Here is an 18,988-nt window from a genome sequence, read left to right as displayed (position 1 = left end):
TCACTTTGGCAGAATTGTGGCTTCAGCAATATTTATCCTTTGCTATTTAAGTGGCTTTTTGTACAAAGGAGGCAGTCATCACAAGCCTTTAGTCACAAGCCTTTAAAAATGAATGACAGAACAGAAGGGTGAGAATTCACGATATCTATTTTGCAGTAGCATAATCGACAGATACCACAGATTTGCTGTGGAATGAAATTACAATACCACACAGCAAGAGTTTAAAAATTTGACTATAAAAAGGAGAAACTTCCATTGATCGCCCCATTTCTATGGAATTCATTGTTCTGTACATCAAGAAGCACTGTGTTCTAACTTTGCAGGCATGGAGCATGTGATGAAATTAAGGTACAAATAGTAAATTTTCTGAAGCCTTACACATTATTATACCATCAGCTGCAACAGATTTTGATGGAAATGAGTGAAGAGTATGGAGATGTTATATTTTGCTGTGACATACATTGGTTAAGTCGAGAAGCATGCCTGGAACAATTTTTTGAATTAAGACCCGCTGTTGTAGAATTTATGAGAGGAAAAAGGAAAGCACAAACAAAAATTAGAATGTCTGAAATGGATTACAAACCTCACATTTCAAGTAGACTTTACTGCACAGTGCCCACAATTAGACATTGCAAGGGGAGAACCAACTTATTTCTGATCTTATGGGGATGCATTTAAAAAGAAAACCGCATTATGGATGGGACAACTTCTGAAAAACACCTTTCCGAAGATCAACTGCAGTAAATAAAATGTGAATTTTGAAGAATTCATTGTGGTGTTGATAGAAATACAAGAATAATTTTGTAAACATTGTGAGGATCTTACACCAGTTTGAGACCATTTGCCGTTTTGAGTTGAGAGCACCATTGTGCATGTGTGGCTGGAACTAATAGATCTGGAATGTAATTCCTGCTCAAGACAAATCCTTTTACTTTAAAAATGTTCAGGAATTCTGTATATTGCACTCATCATAAGTGTGTCCATGTCTCCACAGTGGGGATGCAAATGTGGTAAACAATATTTTGATCAACATATGTGCACTAAAGGCTTTTTCTGATTTTGAAACTAAATGAGTCATGATTATGTGGTAACCTCAATGACAGAAGGTTGTGAAATTTTCTGTCTGTCCATATGCTGACACTTTGTACCAGGTATAAATTATCATCATGTCTTCATCACACCAAAAAGAAATAACAATGAAAATATGTTGTTTGCAATATGTTGAGAAATATGAAACTAAGCCACATGTAAGATGTTTAGTGTTTCTTGTGCAACTACAATGCCATGTAGAGCTTCCCAGTCCCCCCCCCCCCCCCCCTGTTTTTTCCCCTCGTTCCACTCACAGCATGGCATGGTAGATGAGAGGGTGCACTTGGGCAGCAGAAATCAGCACTTGTTCTCAGCCATCCCTGGCTGAAAGCTTTTAGACGAGAATCTAAATCAGGATTAAAGCATACTTTTGGTGTATACAAAACTTAACCAGAGTTCAGTCCCATAAATGAGTGTTGTATCTGAACTTTCTTATTCAAATAAGGAGAATAAACTACTAATGAAATCTGTAATAGAACTGTAATTAAAATTTTATTAACATTCAGTTACATAACATTTGTGTTTAAACTGGAATCTAACTGAATTGCTTGACAATCCAACCTGTGATCCAAGTTTGTGGATCACCACAATATTCATGCTCCTTGATAAAATGAGAGGCAAGGGATATAAACTAGGTACACGCTGGTACAGTCCAACTGTAAATTGGAAATTCCTCATGGACTGTGATCATGAATATACTTCCCTACTGACATGGGGTTTCTGGGAATTATGCCATGTTCTAAGAAAAATACTTGTGCCTACACTGGCTGTGAGAGCCTGTACTGCATGATCATGAATGTACTTCTTTGCAAATTTCCAAGTAAGTACTTCAGGATACTACACACTGATTCACCATGTTGAATGAATTCATAGCTGATCCCAATAAACAACTTGTCATATTTTTTCTCAAATTCACACTTTTCTATTTGTTGGTCAATTTAATATTACAAGCAAGCCAATGTACAGCTCTGTGAAGACAAGTTCTGTGTTTCAACTGAGAAGTAACTGCATCACTTTTGCCACCTGACATTAGTTGCTGCAATGGCCTAGACCACACTTGGGGTTGTCAAATGGTACTAAAAATGTAACTGAAAGTAAAAGCTGTGTGTCATTTATAGTTGGATGCATGCAAACACAAACTATTTGAACTTCATCTGTAACACCAATAATACAGGTTATCTGTCTTCAATTACAGACCTTCTAAGCATCTTGGGCTTATAAACAACTTTGAAAAGTGACAAAGTTGATTTATTTCTGCCTGTAAACAGTACTGAACTAAACACTTCATTCAATTCTGTTTCAGTGAACTTCATCCACTTGTGTTTTGTTGATGTCTTATCATGGTAGACTGCTTACAAGAGAAGTTGGTATCATCTTAATGCCAAGAAACTCCTAGAATATTCCTTATCTGTGTTGTCAGCAAGAATGTTGTACCAGCACACACACCTTGATGGTCGTCTACGTTGAGAGAAAATACCATTGCTCCTCCATAAGAGCCACTGGCGATATACTTTGCCTGTAACAAGGAAACAAATTTAATGGTACTCTTTTGCAAATTCCTGCTTCAGTGCTGAGAAAAAAAAACCCCCCTCATGAAAGAAAATGCATGCTAATAGAGAAACTGTCATAAGAAAAGTTGGCAGCAACATGGTTTGGCACACACACTTGTTGACCACAGCAACATGGTGTCTAACATGACACACTAGCTTTGCTCAATGAGTTACCGTAAAATAATATCCCATACTTCACTTAGTTTTATATCACCTACATATGACAAGTCACATTGCCAATAAAGATTTGTTTCATTATTTCAGCAGTTCTGTTGTATGCTGTTCAAAACTGAATTTCATTGAGCATAATTCCAAGCACTGAATACTGTGAACCTCATGTATTTTCTCAAATTTTAAGCATTTGCAGGATGGAATCCTATTGTAGGTTCCAAACTGCACGTAGTGACTGGAAAAAAATTAATTACAATAAATTAGAAAGATGAAAATTAATAATCTCCACAAAGACATAATTAACAGCTCCTAACACTATACCATTATCATGATGTTTACATCAACTCAAATTAATTTAAATCTGCCGAGTCTGATGAGGGCTAGTAAGTCCTACTGACATGCCTTGGTTCCTGTAGCTGGCTGTTATTCCAACTGCAACAGCTTTCTGTGGAAAATACAGTGAGGAATTAAGGACTACCTGGTTGCTTTCGTGTAGGTCTGTCACCATGAGAGTGCAGTGCATTTGCACTTAAAGCTGATGTGAGAAGCTTCCCAGTGACTGCAGCAGTCTTGTCAATGCAGGTCGAAAGCACTTTTCTACTGTCCAGTGTTTTAGTCCACTCAGTTTTGAATCATTATAATACATTTTGGATTTCATGGTCACAAAAAGAATGCATGCTATTAAATATCTATTAACACTTTTCATTTAATGTTGCACAGAAGTATAGAGGCTGCAGCTTGCTAAAAAGAAACACTTGTACATCACTCATCATTTTTAATGCCCTTTTGTTAAAATTTGTGGCGCAATTCAGTTGCTAATTAGGAGTTTCACTCCAGTCCTACAACAAACATGAGACAACTCGTAAGCTTTGATTTCATGACTGAATAAACTAAAACTAAAAAACTCTGTCCAAGCAGGCCATGAAGGCCCAACAGTACCGACAAGCTGCCTTATCATACTTAGCCCATAGGCGGTGCTGGATTTAGATATGGATGGGCATGTGGTCAGCATACAGCTCTCCCAGCCATGTCAGTTTGACATTGGAGCCACTCCTCAGTTTGTCTCTCAAGGGCTGAGTGCACTCTGCTTGTGAACAGTGTTCAGCAGCCTGGATGGTTACCCATCCAAGTGCTAGCCTGGCATGCTCTTAATTTTGGTGATCTGACAGGAAACGTTTTTACCATTGTGGCAAGGCCGTTGGCCTGACTGAATAAACAGTTTCATGAATTTGTGGTTCTGACTGCAGACTCGAGCAGCTATTGTAAACAACTTTGGGAACTGTTCACAAGGGATATTCTTGCAGAAGATTTCCAATGTTGCCACAGTATGAAATCATTCACTCATCATATGATTACACTGAGTCTCTGAGGTCCAATAGAATTTCAGGAAGTGTCCTTTCAATGTCTGCTGCAAAAGAAGTTGCAGAAGTATTAAAATCACATTCAAAATTATTTACACCTCTAAATTTAGTGTCAAAGTTCTCTCTCAGAATGTATAGCTATCAAATCCATTGAAATGTTCATTCAGTGCCCGCATCTCGTGGTCGTGCGGTAGCGTTCTCGCTTCCCACGCCCGGGTTCCCGGGTTCGATTCCCGGCGGGGTCAGGGATTTTCTCTGCCTCGTGATGGCTGGGTGTTGTGTGCTGTCCTTAGGTTAGTTAGGTTTAAGTAGTTCTAAGTTCTAGGGGACTTATGACCACAGCAGTTGAGTCCCATAGTGCTCAGAGCCATTTTTTTTTGTTCATTCAGTGCCTACTTTTTCAGATTTCTTCTACGTACAATTAGAGTATTGTTTGGAAAGTACACACATGAACTTTATGAAAGTTGCTTTACACTCTACAATAATTTGTTTGTTTATGATAATTTGTTTCTGTATGTTTACCATTCAAAGTTGTGCTCAAGACATTCAGATGCTTGGTCACATCAGTTAGAAAAGTAAGATCTAATACCCAATGGGTGTAGTACATCACAAAAATGAGGCACATCATAATATTCTCAGTTGAATTCTTCCAGGAAAGATGTGAACTGCCATGCCCCAAACCGTGTGATATGAGTGTATTGTATGCAATTTAAAACTACACCTGTAATGCCATTTTTACTTTCACATCTTAATCACATTTACTCCGAATTTAAAAGTAGGGTCATCAGTGAAGTACATAGGGTTGCCCAGCATCCGGGGAAACTTGAGGAATTTTTGCATTTTGCCTAAAAACTCCGAAAAAAGTATGGTATCTGATTTGCTTCTGGGCAGAGATATTTGCTTGCCTTTTGCTTGGCTCAGTGCAGTGCTGCTCTCACAGTTCACTCACAGCTTTGTGTGTGTGTGTGTGTCCAGGAACAATATGTTGATAACTCGTGGTCTCTCTCTCTCTCTCTCTCTCTCTCTCTCCAGGAACAATATGTTGATAACAAGACTAAATTTCAGTCAGATGCTCCCTTAACTACATTTGTCTATACTTCCCTCCAATCTGTGGTCAGAGAATTAATTAAAAAATTGTCAAATAAGAAGTTTGTAGAAGCAGACTAGCTTCAAAATAGATCTGAGTGACAGCATTAATTAGTTGCAACCTTAGAAAGTGGATATCTGGCAAAGAACTAAAAAAAGCTCTAGGTCAATGTGACATATCAAACAAAAATATCTTGACATTCTGGAATGAGTGCACATTTATGAAGATTATGGAATCAAAAAGTCTAGGTGAATTGTCCCTGATATATTCTTTTACAAAGGGCATCCCATGATTAGACCCACAAGTGGCAATTAACACTAACCATGAGAAAAGACAGGTATAAATCACATTTTTAGTCACGAGAATCGTGCATTGCCCAGGAGTTCCAAAATCGAGTAGAAATCATGTCAGGAAAGGATACCCTCAAATAATTTGATGGAGATCATGTTTGTATCAGTCAGTTCTGGGTTATGGTCATCTGGATCAAGAGTGGACATGAAAATGTGAGGTGGTTTATCAGGGTTGTTTACAGTCTCCTCCATGATGATGCCAGCCTTGAATGAGGTTACTCTCATAACTCTATTCTGGTGAAAAATATTATTGAAGCCTCTCTCACAGCTATTCATGATGCAGTCAAGATAACAGAGGTTTGTCAGATTGAAGTAGTAGTTCCACCACTAAAACCAAATTCCTTATGACTTCTTTTAATGTTCATGTCTGTGTCCTTATCAGACTAGTCTATTACTATTCCACCCATAATTGTTTTCAGAATGAGATTTTGACTCTGCAGTGGAGTGTGCGCTGCTATGAAACTTCCTGGCAGATTAAAACTGTGTGCCGGACCGAGACTCAAACTTGGGACCTTTGCCTTTCATGGGCCAGTGCTCTACCATCTGAGATACCCAAGCACGACTCGCGCCCCATCCTCACAGCTTTACTTCTGCCAGTATCTCGTCTCCTACCTTCCAAACTTCACAGATGCTCTCCTGCAAACCTTGCAGATGGCAGAGCACTTGCCCGCAAAAGGCAAAGATCCCGAGTTCGAGTCTCGGTCCGGCACACAGTTTTAATCTGCTAGGAAGTTTCATAATTGTTTTGCTCAAATTCCATTTGAATTTTATTCTTAGATCTCTTTTTAGAAAGTGTAATTTTTTACTGACATAGGTAATGCAATTTGTTTTTATGTCTATGTCCTCCCAACAGCTGATTGCTCCTAATGTAAATGTTTATTAATGTTTTACTTCCTTGGCAACCTAGTCTCATTCTAATTATCATGTAATTTTTTGTTCAAATTACATTTTACACTTGATTCTGTTGTCAGATCTGGGTATGATTATTTCTTGGTTAAAATAAACCATGTTCATTGTAAGTCTTTTTCCAAGTATAGTCTCTATTACATTCCAATATATTGACAAAATTCACAGATTTTGTTATTGAATTGATGAAAGTTGATTAGGGAGTAAGCACAGTACAACCCTGGAAAAATAAAAAAAAATTGGCTGGGAAAAACAATTAGCACTGAAAGCATGTTTATCATGAACACCAACATCCAGACTGAACTGAACTCCTGGTTGGAATGTGCTGCTATTTACACAAACGTAGAGTATTCCTAAATATACATGAGAAATTTCGAGAACCTTCCAGAAATATTGAATATCAAATAATTTCTGGTGGGTGGCTGTGAGCTGGTGAGTCACAACACACCAGCCAACAGTGCTAAGCACAACTCACACATTTATCCTTCTCCTGAAGGAACAGTGATCCACTGTTTCAGAAGTTCTCATCAGAGCTGACTACAGACACCCTGGCTTTAGGTCTTGTCAGTGGTCTCTTGTAAGGCAGGAGTAGTGGATTTTTTCATTCTGGTGGCGTAGTGACACCTCCTTCACTATGATGAGCATAGAATGTAAGCCCTCCTACTGAAACTTCACAATTGTCAAGCAGGTCCTCAGTCTCCTTGAATGAGAAGTCCACATTGTTGACATGCATCTCATGATTGTAGTAGCACTTCATACGAAGGAGATGGACACCAGCTCTCGTGATTTTGTCTTCTTGGTGAAGGGTGTTAATCCTCAAATTCATATCTGACATCCAAGAAGTGACAAAGGATATGATATGGTCCAAAGTAGCATTTTAGTAACTTTTCCAATAGTTCCACTTTCTGTGCAGATGTAAAAATCCATACCAAGTCTCCCAGAGTGTACCTCAGTAGCCAGTGCGTGGTATTATAGTGCTCTCAGTCCTTTTCCTGGGCATCTAGAGTTCGGATGCAAGCCAGCTGTCTTGCTTCTTAGGTCCTGATGCAGTGTTTCATAGTCCTCCTGAGTCTCAACATCAAGAGCATATTGTCCAGTATCTTATTAAAGCATTCTGTGAGGCAATTCGTCTGCGGGTGGTAAGCAGTTGTCATCGTGTGAGTGGTGTAACAACATGAAGTTACCGCTATCCAAGTGTTATCTGGAAAAATTTCTCTACAGTCAGAAAGCATCACACTGAGTGCTCTGTACTTCATAATGATATCTGCTACTCTGAGGTGACAAAAGGCATGGGATAGTGATGGTATTGCATACACAAGGTATAAAAAGGCAGTGCATTGGCAGAGCTGTCATTTGTACTCAGGTGACCCATGTAAACATGTTTCCAACATAATTATGGCCGCATGATGGGAATTAACAGGCTTTGACTGCGGAATTGTAGTTGGAGCAAGATACATGAGACATTCTATTTTGGAAATCGTTAGGGATATCAATATTCAAAGATCCACAATGTCAAGAGTGGGCTGAAAATACCAAATTTCAGGCATTACCTCTCACCAAGGACCATCCAGTGGCCAACACCCTTCACTTAACAACTGAGAGCAGTGGCGTTATGTAGAGTTGACAGTGCTAACACACAAGCAACACTGCGCAAGATAACTGCATCAATGTGAGATGTACATTGAACTTATCCATTATGACATTGCGGCAAAATTTTGTGTTAATGGGCTATGGCAGCAGACAAATGATGCGAATGCCTTTGATTTCAGTGCAACATTGCCTGCAGTGGCTCTCCTGGGCTTGTGACCATGTTGGTTGGACCCCAGATGACTGGAAAACTGTGGCCTGGTCAGATGAGTCCTCATTTCTGTTGGTAGTAGGGTTTAAAATGGTTCAAATGGCTCTGAGTACTATGTGACTTAACTTCTGAGGTCATCAGTCACCTAGAACTTAAAACTAATTAAACCTAACTAACCTAAGAACATCACACACATCCACGTCCAAGGCAGGATTCGAACCTGCGACCGTAGCGGTCGCTCGGTTCCAGACTGCAGCGCCTAGAACCGCACGGCCACTCCGGCCGGCGTAGTAGGGTTTAAGTGTGCAAATCCCATGAAGCAATGGACCCAAGTTGTCAACAAAGTACTGTTGCAAGCTCCTGGTGGCTTGTGGGCTGTGTTTACATGGAATGGACTGGGTCCTCCAGTCCAGCTAAGACCAATCTCAGCCATTCATGGACTTCATTTTCCCAAACAACAATGAAATTTTTATGGATGACAGTGCACCATGTCACCGAGCCACAATTGTTCACAGTTGGTTTGAAGGACATTTTGAGTGAATGATTTGGCCATCCAGATCGCCTGACACAAATACCATTGAACATTTATGGGAGAGGTCAGTTCATGCACTAAATCCTGCACCCTCAACACCTTTGCAATTATGGACTGCTGTAGAGGCACCTTGGCTCAATATTTCTGCAGGTGGCTTCCAATGACTTGTTAAGTCCATGCCACGTCGAGTTGCTGCCTTATGCCAGGCAAAAGAAGGTTTGACATAATATTAGGAGGTATCCCATGACTTTAGTCACCTCAGTGTGCAAGGTGCCTTACAATTTCCAATCTTCAGCAGTCAGCACAAATTGATGACAGCACAGTGAGGGGGTAGCCAGTGCAGACTAATGTCCATTGATTACCAGTTGTGGACTCCAGGAACCTCCAAAAGAGACCAATTCCAATCCAGTGGAATGCCGCTGTTGCAGGTGGAATTGGTACCAGTGCCCATGGAGGTAATTGTGGCATGTACTTGCTTTACTGGGATTCCTTACAGTGGCTCACATAGTGCTTATTGGATTGGTGGAGGCCTGACCAGCGATACGTGTGTCTGTCAGATTCTGTCTAGAGGCTTCATGAATCCCAAATACCATTTGTTGGGAGTGTTATGGAAAAACTTCAAGATAGCTTGCTGTAGATAAGCTAGGATGACAAGCAACCATTTCCGCCCCATCAGATCATATCATAGTTCCTCTTATACAATGTTCTATTTTTGAATTGGAATTCTCCTTTGGTCAGTTCCTCCTCCAAGGCTTTCAGCAGTCCTGGATCTTCCCCCTGTTCCATGGAAACATCATTTAATGTAATGATAACTGATTTCATCCATGCTGCTGTGTTCCACCAAAGGATTCCTTGAAAGGCAGTCAGCCTTCACTTCTGTATATCACTGCGATGTCATACTGGAGCCTCAGTGCCCATGCCAGTCAACCCAACAGATCTTTCAGGCTAATCTACCAGCCTAGAGAATTGTGGTCCACCACAACAGTGAATGGTTTACCAAATTAGTACAGATGGAGCTTGATGGCGCAAAAAACTGCAAGGCACTCATTCTTGGGTGCGGAATAGCCATTCTGGACTTTGAGAGTGCTCAGGAAGCAAACGCTATCATCTTTTAGCAATTTCAACTCGGAGGCTGTCAGCAGTTATGAAGGCAATGTTATCCCAGTCAGCCTCAATGTGCCAATAGTCTGACCACATGTCTACAATCAAGATATACTTTGCTCCTTTCAAGCAGTCCAGGGTGTCATCTGTGGGCAACAATGGGTAAACATCTTATTTCATGATTTTGTTCAGTCATCAATAGTTGACGCAGTAATGCCATCTCATCATTCTGCTTCGCAAGGACCATAGGAGAGGACCAAGGACACTCTGAAGGTCCCATGATGTGACCTTGCAGCATATTCTCCACCTCTTCCCAGATTATCCACCATTCACTGGTGATGCTCTATACGAGTGCTGACTAATTGGACAATGATCCCCAGTACTGATATAGTGTCTTATCATAGGCTTTCTGGTCTGACTTTTCTCCAATCTGGATCTGAAAGCATCCAAAAACTGGTGCAGGATGACTAACACTCAGTGATGTTCCTTGGTCAGGCTAAATCCTTGATTGTAGCTTCCTCCACTGCATTGTCTGTAGTGGGAACACAGCACAGTTCTTTGTGGCTGGTACTGAGCTTTCATTCCTTGGCTGGTTTGGCTTTTCTATGCACATAGCTTTAGGGATGAGTTGTGGCTGTTCATGATCCACCTTTGATGAGTATGATCATTGCTGGTATGTAGATTTAATTTGTAATCCTGAGTAGCTTTTTGCACTCAAAAAAAGTTTCACAATTTAAATGAGCATCCAGATTGATGACTGGAACTAGTCTTGTTGATGACAACATCTTCAAAGGCAAATAACCCACAGTAATCTTTGTTGAGTGTGCTTGGTGGAATAGACATCCCACCCGAGGCTAACATTATGACTCCATTCTGTTAAAACGATGAATTCGAAAGGCTGTGTTTCTTCATTGATGGTTATTCTTGCAATACATGTTCCCATTTGTGACCATCAGCACAATCACATTCATATCATGAAACAAGTCTTTTTTTAGCTGGTGATGATAAGCACTCGACAGGACACAGAAACAAGCCCGATTGAGATTTCCTGGTAACTGTTGTCCACGGAGGATTTACATCTGTGATGGCATCAACTACATAGATGGTCATTTTGTTTAGTTATAACGAATTCAGCAGCTAGGCGAGCAGCTGGTACCTACATCTTTACAGTGATGGGCTTTGTCCTATCGGTCGGCTGCAATCGTCTGCAGTAGACTGGCATGAGGGTTGACATCTGGCAACATAGTAGTCATTGAACACTCATTTTAATTCTCTCAGCAGCACACATCATCTCCATCCTCAAAATGTTTGTTTTTCTGTAAGGGTGTTATACCTGGCATAGAAGGTGGTTGTACTTGTATTGGTTGGATACTGGGCTGTAATTTGACAGCTGTGGTATAAGTCTGAGTTGGCCAAGTCCATTATACAAATTCTCTTTTACCTAATGATGATGTAAGGGCATTGACAATGATGGCTGCTATCTCCTGTTTACTTGGTCCAACAATTCTGGCTGGCGTACATTGCTATATCTCTTCTCTTACTACATGACATATTAGAGTGTTGAGGTCATGGTGGTCTTCCATAACTGCTATGGGTACCACTATCAAAAATAAGTTTCATTTCTTTCATCCGACACTCTTCTGTTGCATTTTGTCAATGCGCTGGCATCACTTGGTGAATTCCTAGGTTATACTGATGTTCTTTTCCAGAAGAGCTTGGTACATTTCTTCTGTGTCTTTCAAGTGTGAGATTTTGTCAGCTACTGTCATATTCAGATGCACAATGATAAATAGGGTCAAAACATTGTGTACATATGACTGTCGTTTCCCCCTGACGATGGGCTCTATTCTTCCACTAAGTGGACTTCTTATTGTCACCAAATGTTTTCTTCAGATTAGCCTTGAGTTTGTCCCAGCTGATTAGCTTCTCTTCATTGCTCTTGAGCCATCGCTGGGCTGGGCTGTCCAAATAAGGGAACACAGTTGCCAATCACTTGACATACTCCACCTGTTGTATATGGCAACTCAGTCAAATCTTTTCAGCCATATCACCAGGTTCTGACCAGCACCTGCAGAAAACACTACTGGATGCCTATGTTCAACTGCTTGTTACTGTTTCGGAATCCATTGGTTTCCTGATTATATATGATTGGGAACAATGTACTGCTTGTATCCCAGTTCCTCTCCATATAGGTGATAGCTTTTATAGTGTCTAATTGGAGCCATGGTGATGTAGATGTGTAGAAGCAGATGGCATCTCCACCAAACTATCTCACATTGTAACCATAATTCTAATTCGAAAGCAGTGTCATCAATGAAGCACACGACATCTAGCACTGAAAGTAGGTTTATTACAAACAAAATAAAAGAACTAAACTGAACTACCGGGTGGTAAAAGCTGCTACATGTACAACCATTGAATATTCCAGAATATACAAACATAAGAAATTTCAAGAACCTTACAGAAATGATAAATAGTAAATATCAAATAACTGCTGATGGTTGGGTTTGAACTGGTGACCTGTGACATGCCAGCCAACAACTGACCACTACACCACATTCCATGCAGCACAACTTGCAGCAATATTGGCACAATTTTCTAGCAGATTAACACAATGTAGAATGCAGTGCATCACTTGTATTTCCTGCTTGATATCAACTTCTTTGGACTTCTTTTTCAGACCAAAGCAACAATATCAATCTTATGACCAATTATTACAAGAAGTGAATTCATTGTGTTAAACAATAACTTTTCCCAACAAATGTTGTGCTTGCCGATGTTTTCTAAACAAGAAAATGTGATTAAAGCAGAGCCAAAGAGAGAAAAATGGAACAAATCTTTGTTCCTGTCTTTCAACAGTGCTTCCACACTTCTTGCCTTTCCTCCCATACTTCTGAAAACTGCTCTCATTGCAAGAGGAACTGTTTTGAAAAGATAAACTTCCTCTGGGCATAAAGTTGTTTCATCAGTCACAAAGCATTATTTAAGAAACTATCTATTGCTGAAAAGACACTAGTTAAGCTATTTTGAGAGCCATGTCATAGCTTAGCTTCACTGCCATACAATTGCGCATTGCATGATTTTCATCCTGTAGGTACATGTAGACCAAATGTGGGAAAGTACAGTCTACAAGAAAAGTGTAATGATAATGAACTGAGGCTAGTTGATTTTGCTGTAAGCAAAAACCTCACCATAAGCGTCACCATATTCCCACCAAACAATATCCACAAAGGGACATGGAAGTCTCCAGATGGAGAGACAATCAACTTATACAAAGAAAGTATGGCTCAGACATTAAGGATGTTAGGGTGAGGAGGGAAGCTGATGCTGGTTTGGATCACATATGGCAATGATCAAGTATAGGCAGAGGATATCAACAAAAATTATAATCATGTAAAAGGAGACAGGAAGTATAATGTGGATCCAGCCATCATCAGTCAGGGAAAGAGCAGAATTCAAAAGAGAAATGGATGAAGAGATGAAAGAGATTGTCACTGAGGGTAGAGCTAGCCCCAAAGAGCATTGGTGATGAATGGAAAGGAAAATATGACAAATGACAGACCTCAAGCTGGAACTGAAAAACAGAGTAAGATGAAGTCAGTGGTGTAATAATGATTGTGAGAAGGCTATTGAGGAACAAAATAGTGCAAGGAAGATGATGCTCTATGAGATACATGAACTGCTGGAGAAAATTATGAGGAAATGAGATGTAAAGCAACAACTATTTGAAAAAAAGAGAAAAAAAAAAACAGAATCTGAGAAGGGCAGATTGAAAGACATTGAGGAATGTGGAAGTGAAAGGATGTTAGAAGAATGTCAGCCTCAGATACCAATACACAGGGATAAAGAAGGAAAATTGATCAAAGGTAAATCTAAACTCATAGAATGATGGGATGAATATTTTAAATAACTATTGAAACCTGGGGAATCCAGGAATTTGATGAAGAGGAATGGATGGATCAAGCTGGTAGTCATGATGATTAGGAATAGGAACCAACAGTGGAAGAAATTATCGTAGCTGTTAAGCAGATGAGGAACAACAGAGCTATGAGTGTAGATAAGATACCAAGTAAAATTTTCAAGAAAACATATGAATTGGTTCAGAGGTGAATGCTACCTTAAGATACTTCCTAGGATACTGAACAAGAAATTATGACCATGTGCAGAAGCCATGATTGGGGAATATCAGTGCGGGTTCAGGAAGGAAAGAGCAACAAAATAACAGATGTTCACCCTTAGATAAATAATGTAAAAGTGTTAAGTGTTCAGAAAAAAGGCGCATCAGCTGTATGTTGGTTTTAAAGTAGCTTCTCACGGTGTCAACAGAAATGGTCTTTTTAAGGCATTGTGGGAGTTTGGGATACCATTAAATCTAATGCAACTTATGAAAATGACCCAAGCAATACCTACTGCAAAATTAAAGCTAATGCGGAAATATTCCAATCATTTTCTTGAATTTCAAGGACAAAAGTGTGGAGGTTCTTTATCATCAAAATTATTTAATTTGGCTCTAGGGGTTGCCATGCGGAAACTGCCAAGCAAAACAGATTGTACTATTTTCAACAGGATGATGCAAAATACAGCTCTTGTGGACAACATAGCCCACTTAGGAGAAATAGAGAATATCTTTTGGAAAATGATGTAGTTTCGGGATGTGAAACAGCTGCACTTAGTTTGGCCATAAGTAAGGAAAAAAAACTAAAATATATGATCAACACCAGAAAAGACAATGTGGAGAGATGTTGACCTGTTTTGAGACAGTAAATCAGTTTAAGTGTGTGGCAGGTAATGGTTACAGAAGATAATATGGTAACAACAGCCATAAAAGGCAAGAATAGCTGCAGGTAATGAGCACTATTACAGCTTACTTAACATTTTGTGATCCTCCAACATTTCAAGAAAGCTGAAGATGACAGTTGTTATGTAGGGGTCTGAAATGTGGACAATATCACAAGAAGTCAGAAATGCTTTGGATGCATGGGAACACAAAGTACTGTGCAAGATATATGGTGTAATATGTGAAATGGTGCTTGGAGAATTAGGACCAATGCAGAAATGTACGAACACTATATAAATCCAACTATCACCATAGACGTGAAGGCCACGGTGGTTGAGGTATGTACAGAGAATGGGAGAACAGTGAGTGTCAAAGAAGGTGCGAAGTGCAAAACCAGAAGGTAACTACCCAGTGGGGAATCAAGATTGGGATGGCTGGATGTTGTAGTGACGGATCTGAGAAGGTTGGGAGTACGGAACTGGAGAAGGCTGGTGAAGTCTAGAAATGATTAGAGGAGATAGATCACCAACAAGGCATGGGCCCTTCAGGGGCTGTAGTGTTGAAAAGGAAGAAGACGAAGAAGAAGAAGAAGAAGAAGAAGAATTAACCTAAAAAAAGACATAATGTATCCTACCCACATGAACACTTACTTCTTACTCTCTGTTCTGCTTCAGCTGAAGAAGTTTGGCTTTCCTTTCGTCAGTATTTAAATTTATGACTAATTTCTCATTAAGTAGTTTGAAACATTGCTTCACATTCTACTCGTCTGACACACAGTTTTTTTATTGTTTTTTGTTAAGAGAAGATTTGCAGCTTCTAGAAATTTTTGAAAAATCTTGCTTTGCACTCGGCTCTATTGTCATTTTATTTCAAACAGCCACCTTCAGTCAGAAATGGACCATCCTGGGGTATAATGTGGCTCCATTGATCAGATGACAGTCTATAAAAATTAACAAGCATCTTGCCATAAACCTACATTTAATTCAAATATAATACAGGAGTACGACAGAGGGCCAGGCAGAGACACCTCTACCTGAAGTCAAGATAGCGTCCCTACCCCTGGTAGGTGTCCACACCCAAAGGTACCTTAGTGGTGAACAGAAATGTGGACCTGAATGGCCCTCTTGCTGGCTTCCGCATTGAAGTTTGGTATTGGCAGCACTCTGCAATGTGGTGTTGTCGGAAGATAGCAAGATCCTCCATCAGTAGATGGTAGGCGGTGAGCAGCATGAAGTTTATAAGGTGAAGGCAATTATCTGGAGAACAACTTTAGCTAGTTTATAGTCTGTGCTGGAGCATCTAGGATATACATTCACTACAGTATTGTAATCATGGAATCAAGTGCTATTACTGTGAATACCATGGATCCCAATGATCAACTCAACATGAGTGCTGGATTATTTAAAAGGAGCTAGCGTGAGCCTACGACAAGGCTTAGTTTGTAATGACCAAATGTGTCCTTATTATGTTATATTTACTTAACAGGCTGTTAATTGCTGTGTCAGCCCCTCGCTTTGTGCTCTTATGAAAGAGAGAGTCTCTTGCAACATGTCTTATAAGCTAAGGGGTATGCTTGTCTCACATCCTTTGGTTTTCTGTTACTACTTTCTACTGAATGCGTGTCCTTACTTGACAGACACTGTTGTAATGTGTTGTTGACCTGACCCACTTGCGACATACTGGATCACTTCCTGCTTCCTCATCAGTCTCTGGCATGACTTGAACTTGCCTGTTGCAATGTGAATGAGTTTTAATAATTTTTTTCTTATTTCTAACCATTAATATTCTGTGCCAAAGTACATACAGCATGCTGTGATGTTACTTCCCATTATTTAACACTGAGGAGCCATGGCCTCACATGAAATACAAAATAGGTTCTGTGATATGTCACCAACATGCAACATGCCTCTTTTTAGAGGCAAGAACACACACTGTGTCACAAGTGGAACTTGCAAGATGCCATATTATATTTATTATTTTCAGTTGAGGCATATATTTAGTGGATTTTATATAAGGAGTGATCAAAAAGTTTCTGTTCGAAGGGCATACGAACCCGTTGCTTACATACCCGCATCAGAGTTGTGCTAGGTTGCATATATGCTGCAGCCATGCCCTCCAATGGCAACTTTTTGATCACCCCTTATATTATAACTTAAACTCTATGAATATATGTTTTTTTCTAAGCTCCAGCACATTCAGGATCTCTTGAAAAATGTGTCATTATTTTAAGTTTTGTTGTAATAAAATTACAGGAAATGTCATAGTGGGGGTTATTTTCATGTTATAACTCACATGTTAAAGAAGTGTGCCTTTTTAAGGCATCTTGCCGTACCCTATACCACGCACCTATTTTCACATTTTCCAAAAGGTTGTGTGACTTCCTTGTTAAATTAATAGAAATATTTTCTGCAATATTCTTTCTGAGGACCACGTTTATCGAGTTCTGTGAAGTTTTATAAGCTGAAGTCCTCACTGACTGTAAAAGGATCTTTCCTTTTTGTCTTATAACATGTTAATGTAAACTGAAAATTTTATTTATGTGCACCACAGACAGAACCATGTTCCTGTCATACAGACAAGGGAACAAATATGCATTTTAATAGAGCTAACATTATTGTAAACAAACCGTGTGGTTTGCAAGCCAGATATAGCTGCAGCCGGAGAGTGCTAGAGTCACAAATCGTGTCAACTAGCATGTTTCATGTGATATGAGCACTGTGCAGATTTCCTGTTCATGTTCACATCAATGTTAGGTGCCTGTATGAGGACAGCTTAACTTTTCTTGTGTATTGATAAGACCACCTTTCACTAATAGTAAAGTAGTATTACTTAAATGTAATATTAAATTTTCTGCATGTCCTCTTAATAACTTGAGAAAATGGCACATTAAATACTCGCATGAGCAAAGTCTGTGATTTCCATTGGTCTTAAGATGTACAGCTTGTGTGTTGGCCATAATTTGGTTGCTGTCTTGAGAATATGTGTTTTGCTGGTAGAGGATTCAAAGCTGGTGGTTGTGAGTACCTCCCTGATCATATACATGGAGTAAAGGTCATGAAACATTACTTCCAAACACATTTTCCACTAGTTTACTGGTATCTCCCTTGGCAGACACATTCAGTTTGAGAAAACAGATGAACAGGAGTCAGATTTTAGCATACAGATTCCATTTAAACAATGTTTAACAGAAAGTAATCAGAAACTGCCAGTTCATCTTCGCCAAAGCAGTTATAATCCCATTAGTATGCAGTATCAGTTATCTTTATTACACCAGAACATTCCAGGACTCAGAAATAAAATTGATGAACTACTCATTTGTATTGATGAAATAAATTCATCTAACCAAATTGACATAATCTGCCTCTCTGAACATCAAGTGACAACTGGCATAGATACGTTAGACATTTCAGGATTTAAGCTAGCTTCCTACTTCTGCAGAGTGGACATGGATGGAGGAGGAGTTGCCACATTTATTAAAAACTGCCATAAATTCAAGAACATTGACATTAATAAATTCTGTTTAGACCAGCATCTAGGAGCATGTGCAACAGAAGTAGAGTTCCATAACAGATCATATATAATTATTTATCGAGCACCTGCAGGAAATTATAATCTATTCATAAATCATCTAGAAGCTCTTTTGGGTTATTTAACAGGAAGTAACAAAGAAATTTTGAATGCTGGTGATTTTAATACAGATTTTCTAATGCAATCTTCTAGTAAACATTTACTGCAGTTAGTAATGTTGTCTTTCAATCTAACTCACACTGTAAACTTTCTAACTAGGATCACTAAATCCTCAAGGACAGCCATTGATAACATTTTTATAGACAAATCAAAGGAACAAAATCATATCATAAAACCTGTAATAAATGGACAATCAGATCACGACATGCAGCTCCTTGTTTTAGATGTAAATTCTGAGCAGATTATCAAGACTGCTAAGTCTGAGTACAGGAGAGTAGTCAGTCAACAAAAAATTGAGTTTTTTTAGAAAACTGCTCAAAGATATGAACTGGAAAGATGTTTATAGTGCCCATGACATGAATGAAAAATATAATACATTCATGAACAATGTCAGTACCATGTTTGAAAACTGTTTTCCTCTAAAAGTTACTCAAATTAAACAGAAGTCTATAATAAAACCATGGATTACACAAGGAATAAAGATTTCCTGTACGACAAAAAGGAAAATGTATCTGTCGACCAAGAATAGCTCCAATACTGATGATTTAGCTAAATACAAGGAATACTGTAAAATATTAA

At 39.2% G+C, this 18,988-nt stretch overlaps 1 protein-coding gene across 5 annotated transcripts in view; it reads right to left on the bottom strand.

Moving 5' to 3' along the window:
- Nucleotides 1–1,562: 1,562 nt before the first annotated feature.
- LOC126248989 (acidic mammalian chitinase) overlaps nucleotides 1,563–18,988 on the bottom strand; it is a 190,364-nt gene continuing 172,938 nt past the window's right edge. For all 5 annotated transcript variants that reach the window (XM_049950555.1, XM_049950554.1, XM_049950556.1 and 2 more), the window contains one exon: nucleotides 1,563–2,605. In XM_049950555.1, the coding sequence (XP_049806512.1) occupies nucleotides 2,465–2,605 (141 nt within the window). In that variant the 3' untranslated portion in view covers nucleotides 1,563–2,464. The remainder of the gene's footprint in view (nucleotides 2,606–18,988) is intronic.

The sequence above is a fragment of the Schistocerca nitens genome, chromosome 3, assembly GCF_023898315.1.
Source record: "Schistocerca nitens isolate TAMUIC-IGC-003100 chromosome 3, iqSchNite1.1, whole genome shotgun sequence".
Lineage (NCBI taxonomy): Eukaryota > Metazoa > Arthropoda > Insecta > Orthoptera > Acrididae > Schistocerca > Schistocerca nitens.
This window is presented reverse-complemented; position numbering and strand designations above follow the sequence as displayed.